The sequence below is a fragment of the Podarcis gaigeae genome (assembly GCF_964106915.1).
Source record: "Podarcis gaigeae genome assembly, chromosome: Z".
Taxonomy (NCBI): Eukaryota; Metazoa; Chordata; class Lepidosauria; order Squamata; family Lacertidae; genus Podarcis; species Podarcis gaigeae.
Genome location: NC_139691.1, coordinates 22,192,696 through 22,201,358, shown reverse-complemented (window position 1 = coordinate 22,201,358; position 8,663 = coordinate 22,192,696). Strand labels below are relative to the sequence as shown.

At 46.3% G+C, this 8,663-nt stretch overlaps 1 protein-coding gene across 1 annotated transcript; it reads left to right on the top strand.

Moving 5' to 3' along the window:
* The first annotated feature begins 3,683 nt into the window (after positions 1 to 3,683).
* Positions 3,684 to 8,269, top strand: LOC310836139 (uncharacterized protein). The gene is made up of 9 exons (XM_083721049.1): positions 3,684 to 3,976; positions 4,794 to 4,834; positions 5,035 to 5,151; positions 5,391 to 5,470; positions 6,092 to 6,194; positions 6,585 to 6,668; positions 7,030 to 7,134; positions 7,450 to 7,513; positions 7,882 to 8,269. Exons 2-9 carry the CDS (start codon positions 4,802 to 4,804, stop codon positions 7,935 to 7,937), a joined length of 642 nt encoding a protein of 213 aa, XP_083577175.1. The 5' UTR covers positions 3,684 to 3,976; positions 4,794 to 4,801; the 3' UTR covers positions 7,938 to 8,269.
* Positions 8,270 to 8,663: the final 394 nt, after the last annotated feature.

Here is an 8,663-nt window from a genome sequence, read left to right as displayed (position 1 = left end):
CTGGAACCCTGGGTCAGTGCTACCTGCAAGGCAGGGAGCTAGTCGAATTAGAGCCTATGCAACCACTCACTTGCTGTAATCAATAAAGTTGTGGCCTAAATTCTGCCAATAAACCAAACCAAAATTGGTGTCTTGTGTGAATTTATTTAGGGGGAAGGTTTCTGGGTCTGAGCACTCAAATCGGGTCCTCCTTTAAGAGGACACATATTGTGGTGAGAGCTGGAAACCGACACCCTGTGTTGTGGGTGGGTACGATTGGTCAGCCACAACACCCAATTGGTAGGTTCCTCAAAGCTGGGTGCAATCTGGCCAATGTGAGGCAGTCCAAACGGTTCGAGGGACTTATTTATGCCTATGCATGTGACCCAGAACTTCTTCTTTCGGTGTGTGCATTCGGAACACCCACCCACCTCTCCCTATATTTAGGACTGTGTGCTTGACCTTGCTATGCCATCATCTGTCATCTGTCGTTGGGACAGGGGCACAGCAGGAATTTTCCCAACTTGGCTGATTGGCTGTTGCCATTTGGGTTTTGCCTGCCGCATAGCATATCATCACAACTTGTAAGGCTGCAGATAGGCTCTCATTCAGGTGATAGGGATGGGAGAACACTCTTGCCATCCCTATGTGAAGGGTATTCCGTTAAAGGAATCCAGGGACTCGATGGTTTGGTCAAACACTGGGAGCGGGCTGTGCCCATGCCTGAGTCCAGGGGGACATTTGGGTGGCGGAGATAGCCTGTTCCCGGCTTTCCGCTTATCCAGGTGTTCACCCTTGGCTGACCTATTCTGGAACCCTGGGTCAGCGCCACCTGCATGGCAGGGAGCTAGTCAAACCAGAGCCTATGCAACCAGTCACTTTCTGTAATCAATAACGTTGTGGCCTAAATTCTGCCAAAAACCAAACCCAAAATTTCAGTCAAGTGTGAATTTATTTAGGGGGGAGGTTTCTGGGTCTGAACACGCAAAACACAGGCAGTATATCTTAGCTTCCAAATTGTTTCTAAATTATTTGTATAAAACACAAAGATGGCTTGCTTGAGCCATGCGGTCTAAGCTTGGAGCATACAGCTTAGACCTCCTTAGTGGTAGGGGTCATATGGTGCAAAATGATGGAAAGTGGGATAACAAAGAGCTTGATAGCCCTTCCTCTCAAGCTTGGGGAAGTGATCTAGCTAAGCCTGGAAGAACAGTTTACGCTATAGTTTCACCCGCTTCATGAATTGAATTGAATCAAGTTAAGTATGTTGGTTATCTGAAACGGGATCTCTCACACTTTCTTCATAGGGGAGTTGCTCCATCTTGTTTTTCATTTTTGTTGCCCTTTTCTGAACCTTCTTGAACTCTACAATCTCTTTTTCAAGCTGAGGGGATCAGAACTGTAAGCAGTACTGCCTGTGTGGTCACACCATAGATTTGTATTATATCAGCAGTTTTATTTTAAATTCCTTTCCTAATGATCCCTAGCATGGAATCTGCCTTTTTTACACTGGACTAGCACCTTCATCAAACTATCTACCATGACTCCAAGGTTGTGTTCCTGCTCTCTCACTGCCAGTTCAGACCCCATGAGCAGATATGTGAAATTAAGACCACCATCCCCCATGCATCACTTTTCAATGGTTTACACTGAATTGCATTTGTGGCAGAGTCTGCCCCCTTTTGGCATTGCTGGCCTTTCCATGAAGCAGAGTGGGAGAATCTGCTGTGGATGCTGGATCTGGACTGCCTGGGAGGGGTAGCAGATCTGCCCACTGCAGCCTGTGCTGTCACTGCCTCCTTCTCCATTCCTCTGCTTTCCTCCTCCCCTGTGACACCCTTTGCCCCCCACCCACTCCCCACCCTCAGCCACCTCTCTCATTGCTGTCTCTCCCTCTCTCAGAGGGGAAGGGGGCGACTGCATGCCTGTGGCACCCATAGAGAAACACACTGGTCCCCCCTTTCTTCCTAGGCACAGTATTGTTTGGTTCATAAATGCTAAAAAGAAGAAAAGTATTTTATTTTTTTCACTTTTGAAATGTTGGTCAGGTCACATTTCAGCACCAACAGCTTTGTGGCAGAGGTAGGAAGTTTCCTTCCTTTTATATTCAGGGTTTTTGTACTTGTGTTCTTATATAGAAAGCCCTTTCTGTACTGTGTATCATGAAAAGGCATGAATGTGCATGTCTTATGGAGAAAGTTGCTTAAAACCAGAGTATACCTAGGAAGTTGCACCGGCCGGCAGCAGCTCTCCAAGACTTCAGACAGTGTCTCCCCCCCCCCCTTCCTGGAGATGCCACTGAAAATTGCTCCACCACTGAGCTTCAGGCCTTTTCCTAAACTTGGAGGTCTGCATTTTCTAATGTACTGTGCACAATAAAGGAGCCATAATGAATCCAAATAGACAACACTAGACTATGCCAGTTTCTCTTCTGCAGAAGTTCCTTGGAACTTTGTACATATATTTCCAGCTTTGGATAAGGCTCCTGGTGTCCTTGGCATCGTGATTAGAGCGGCAGTAAACGCTGCCATTCCATCTAAACAAAGGGGGGGAGCTCATCTTATGTTGAAGTTCACCACATAGGAGATGGTTCTCCCTCCGCCCCAATAGATTATGGTAATTCATAATCTACGTTTTGTGTGGGTCCGCCCACACAGTGAAACTGATTGGAAGTTTCAGTGGAAAGGTCCAACCCTTGGTCCCTTTACTTTTGGGGGGCGTGAGTGTTATGGTCATGCGGCTGGTTTATTCCTTGCTTGCTTGCTGATATCTGCCTCGCTTTGTCTGGCTCGCTACGAGGTTTGGATCACAGACTTGAGATAGGTACCAATGGTTTTTTTAAATTTATGTGCTATGCTAGGGACTTAGATTTATTTCCCGGTTAGATGGGTTTGTGGCAGGGGTGCAGGGGTGGGCACATGGGAGTTAATAATTAATTTTGGTTCATTGCTTTGACAGTGCTACTTATGAGTGCATGTGCAAATAACATTCAATTGCTAATAATTGTGTGTGTGTGTGTGTGTGTGTGTGTGTGTATGTGTACAGTATCAATTTCTATATATATTATTTTCTATGAAAATTGTGTATTGGTCATTATGTTTCTTATATCCATAGAGTGGTTTGTTTCTGGATGGTTTGGGTTTTTTTAAAAAAAAATATTGGTGCAAGCTGTGATGGTGGAAACTGTTTCACTGTGTTGCTATTGAGAAAATTAAACCTAGATGGGGGATTATTTGTTATGGTGAAAGATGTGATGGTGCAAGTGATTTCATTGTGTTGCTACTGAGCAAAATTAAACCTAGATGGGGGATAATTTTTTATGGTGCAAGCTGTGATGGTGGAAACTGTTTCACTTTGTTGCTATTGAGTAAAATCAAACCTTGTTGGGGGATTTTTTTATGGTGCAAGCTGTAATGGTGCAAGTGATTTCATTGTGTTGCTACTGAGCAAAATTAAACCTAGATGGGGGATAATTTTTTATGGTGCAAGCTGTGATGGTGGAAACTGTTTCACTTTGTTGCTACTGAGTAAAATCAAACCTTGTTGGGGGATTTTTTATGGTGCAAGCTGTAATGGTGCAAGCGGTTTCATTGTGTGGCTACTGAGCAAAATTGAACCCTGATGGGCAGTTGATGAATGTAGCTTTGGCCAAGATTTGGGGGACCATCATGGTGCCTTCATTGAATCAGTGGAGAGTGGAGGCTTTAGCAGCCCCTCTCCAGAGATGCTGATGTGTTGGAAATGCTAGAGGCCATTTCACTGAACTGCCATTCAATAGTTTGAAACAGAGAAGGCTGCACATTTTTTCTGTTTGGGCTATTCTGCAGTGGTTTTGTGGTCTCCACAGGGGACAATTCTCGACACAATATTTCTGGCTCTGGGTCTCATTCTCACCTCTCCCCCATCTCTTCTAGCCTTAACCACCCGCAAAGCCTACTGTCTTGGGATTGCAGAGGTCACTCCTTTAAGGTCACCCCTTTAAGGATCTCTTCTACAAGTATGTGAAAGTGGTGCATGTGTTGTTGTAGTAGATCTGCCTAGGAAGGGAGGTTAGGTGAAGGTGCTGTTGGGGAGGTGTCTTGTTTTGTGGAGAGGTCAGGATGAGAGCAAGGAGTCTTATAAGAAGGTGGCTGATGCTCAGGCTTCTTTGTAAGAGCCTTGCGAGAGCAAATTAGTGGCCCTTCTAGTCCAGCAGTCTGCTCCCCTAGTGGCCAACCAGATATTTAGGGCAAAGTCCACAACAGGAACCGTGATCCCCAACAACAGGTTCTTTTGAAAAACATGCTGCCTCTCCTCCTGGGGGAAATATTTAGCTGCCAATGACCTTATTTGCCACAAATTTCTCTATTCTGTCCCATATGGCAGCCATCCCCTTATCTAGTGGCAGGGAGTTCCATCCTTCAGCAATGCAATGCTGTGTGGAAAAGTCCTTTCTCTGGTCTGCTTGTAATCTTCCACTCACCAGTGTCACTGTATGACTCCATTGGACATGACAAGAAGCCCCCCTCTCTCCAGTCTCTCCACTCCACATGCCATTTTATACACCACCAGCCTTACAGTGCAGAATAAAGCCACAACACATTAAAGAAAGAAAAGAGAGACAAGCAGGAGAGAGGGAAGGAGGTGGGGGCTTGGCCAAAGTGAAGGGGAGATGTGAGAGAATGGGGGGATGGAGACGGGGAGCAGAGAGGGTCATCTGAAGGGGTCCTCTGAAGAGGCCTAAGAGTGGTGGCAAGAGGTTTAGTAAGAAATTGATGCATGAGATGTAAATAGATGGATGAACCTTCCTTCACATCTTTTTTCTCCTCTTTCAGTTGCAGAAATGGCTTTGGCTGCCATTGACCCACTTCTGCAGGTTAGTGTCAGTGGGAGAGGAGTATAGACCAGGTACAAGACCCCTCGGCACAGAAGGTTACCATGCCCAGCAGCAGAGGAAGCCACTTTGGTGCCTGGGGCGGGGCGCCCAGGGGCAGGGTGAACTTCCCATAGGGGTGGGGCAAGGACAGCCTAGGGAAGTCCTTTCCTGATTAAAAGCCTGACTTTTTCCACTTTTAGAATCTCGGCAAGGATTATTTTTTCCTCTTCTGTATTCGCTACTCAAGTGAGTACATCTATCATATGAGCAACGATAGAGTGGTGTATCATAAAGAACCCACCTGCGCGGCTATTATGGTAAGTGAGGTTCAGTATGAGAAATCCATTGGGGAGGTGGGCGGAAGGGATGGGGTGAGGTTTGGGTAAGGGTCTGTGAAAAGGAAGTTTCTGGGTCTGGCAAAGAAGAAGAATTTGCAGGCATTTGGGACAGGCATTCCAACTGCAATTGAAGTCAACCCCTGAGTCTGGGGCTGGAGCAGCCCCCTGAATTCCATGGGGAACTAACTTTGCTCTTCTGCTCTTTGAACTCTTCTCAGGACATCATGGAGAGATGGTACATGTTTCCAGTCCCCTTCAAAGTATTGAAAATGGGAATGGAGAACATCACCTGCCTGACGTATGTTGTTTGCACTGTGTGTGTGTATTTATTCACAGTGATTGGGAATTAGAAGTGGGGTGTGTGTGTGTGAGAGAGAGAGAGAGAGAGAGAGAGAGAGAGAGAATCATAGAATCATAGAGTTGGAAGAGACCACAAGGACCATCGAGTCCAACCCCCTGCCAAGCAGGAAACACCAACTCTCCTCAAGAGAGACCTTCTTGAGGAAAGGGCAGCCAGTGGGTGGCAATTTAGATTGTGTGAGAAGAATCAAAATGCAGGGAAATAGCAGTGACTGAACAAATGGGCCAAGAGTGTCATATTGAGCTTGACAACAAGTTTACAGGGTAAGTAGGTTGTGGCAATGGAAGCTTCTATCTCTAAAAAATAAAAGAAAAATTGCTGATGGCTGTTATGCTCTTAGGGCTAGATGTATTCCCCCCCCCCAAAAAAAAATCTCATCTCTTCCTTGAAGGAAGCTGGAACTTGATGGGTCAATCAAGGATGGAGTTAGCTCCTCAGTGGGTCATGGAGACTTTGAATGTACAGTCTCCAGAGGTCCCAAATCAGTGGGGGTGGGGCTCCCAACACCCCTGGAAACCAACCACTGGTCTTATCTTATTTCTTGCTTCCTCATGACAGCTTCCTGCAACCTGCATTTACGGCAAGTAAGAAATCGACCATTGTCGGTGGGATGCTCTGTCCGATTGCTAACACTTATGGACTGAGCGATGATGAAAAGCAGGTAAATTCTTTGTAGCTTTCATCATCACTCTTGACTTCTATTGGTTCAGTTTATCTCCTGAAAATTTTGCACCATCTTTCCATTTCTTACTATTTTTTTTAGTGAGAGAGTAAGCTTAGTAGCACAAATAATGTTTTTGGTTTCACTGGTTTCCAGCTATTACACACAAGGATTTTTTAAACATCATCTCCATTCAGAAAGTGAATTTTGCCTCATTATTTGTCCATGAGTGAAAACTTAGTCTCATTTGAAGCTGGCCTTTGTCTCTACTCTGTCAGTTTGCTTCTGTATCACACTCCTTATTATCCAGTGCTAAAAATCTGTTATCTATCCCCCCCTCCATGTCTTTTCACATCATTTCCTCTTTGCGAAAATGGTTTTCACTGCCAGGAGCTTAAGAATCAGTTTCATGGAATGGTCAGGCGCCTGCTGGCTGAGTCCCCAAACCTTGCGACCCTGTCATGCATCATGCAAGTAAGTGCGATGGTGGGACAAGGGTATTGATTCATTTCAGCAGAGCCTGCTGGCATAAAAGCTTGATCAGGCATCATCACAAACTCAGAGCATGGGTGTCCCCTGACACGCTGGGGAAGGGCAGGCCACTCAGACCCTTGTTAAGGCCCTTTCTTCAGTCTCCACCTGGTACAGCAGTCAGAGGGGGGCCCCAAAGCAATTTTGGGGCTTGGTGACTTGGGAGAAAGCCTTTTTGAGCTGTCTGGAACATTGAACAAAGGATCTCCCTCAGATAGTGGGGAGGACTCCTTGGTGGAGATGGTAGCTTGCCTCTCTAGCCGAAACCAGCCCCCTGATACTATGGTGCTTTTTCCTCCCACAGCCGCTGACCTTTTACTTCAATGCAGAAGATGAGCAGGAAAGACAGCTGGCTATCAGCACCATCCGTGATTTGCTGGCATATGCATTAAAATTCAACAACATGCCTGTAAGTATCTGTTTTATGGTCAAGAGAGGTTTCTCAAAGCGGCTTAAAAAAGACTGTCTCAAGAAAAGTGATATCCAAGCTTGGTATCAAGCAGAGAGGGAACATGATCTACCAGTGTGTCCAGGATTATTCAGGTGGATTTTTTTGGCCTCTTCTTTGGTGCTGCCCTTTGGCCTCCACCTACTAGGCAGCAGAGCCCACAGAGGTTCTTGGAGCCATCCGAGTGGGGTTCAGCAACTGCTTTGCAGTTCTCTTGTATTTGCTTTTTGGGTTAAATAAAGAACCTGATTAAGGCAAAAAAAATTGTCTCTACAGGGGATAGCAATAAATGGAATTCTTACGCCAGCGGTGTCCGAGTTGTTCAATACCATCAACGAAGGCAAGTACTCCATTCTGCAAGCACAGAACAAACCCACAGGGCTCACTCTCCACCCCAAAGCTATCCTTGGCAGCCTAACTGGGGCCTGAGGAGGGCTCACTTCTTTGCTGTAACACACCTGCCTCAGGTTGAAATCCCAGCCCTGCCTCAAAGCCCCCAAGCAAGGTGGAGAGTGAACAGCTGTTCCCAGATGCTATGGGGATGCCCAATGGTCTGGCAATGGGGATGGTGATGTTGGGGGTGGGTAGCAGCCCCACTGGGCTTTGCCAGGGCATGGGAGGGGGCATTACCTGCCTAAGGATGCCCGGTGATGAGTCTGGGCCTGGTTGTAAGGAAGACTCACTTCTCTTATCTTCTTTTCCATCCAGCGGACGTCCTGATTGAACATGTGGATGTGTTCCCACCAATGCACCACTTCCTATGAATCCTCTTCCCAAACCAGAGTGATGTGTGTGGTCAGTGATGAAGGAGGAATCATTATTTGGTGTTATCTGAGGGAATTTGCCATTATCTCAGTGCATTTGTCATGATCTGAGGACATTTGCCATTATCTGAGGGCATTTGCCATGATCTGAAGGCATTTGCCATTATCTGAGGGCACTTAGCATTATCTGAGGGCACTTACCATTATCTGAGGGCACTTGCCATGATCTGAAGGCATTTGCCATTATCTGAGGGCACTTACTATTATCTGAGGGCATTTGCCATTATCTGAGGGTATTTCCCACTTTAAATAAAAATTGAATTTTGAGCAATTCAGAGCTTACATTTGTCTTTGTGATTTCTGTTCCATCACTTTATTTGCACCCCTGTGCTGTGACTTAGAGGTTTCTTTCTGGGGTGGGGGGAGGAAAGAGACACTGCTGGCAACTTCTGAGGGCAATTTAGATCAAGTAAAAGGTTTGGGAGGGAAGGGTCAACCCCCCCCCCCCCGACCACCACTGAAGCTGCCTCCCTAGTTGCTGCTTTGACTTTTTATAAAAAAGAAAGCATGGAGTATCCTGATCTTCATCATGTGTGCCTACTTGAATAAGAGATTGTCTTTCCTCTCCGTGTGAGCAGCAGAACACTGTTCCACAGTGATGCCACCTGGACAGGAGTTGGGGAAGCAGAACGGTCAGGAGGGCAGGTGGCACAGCACGTTGCGAAG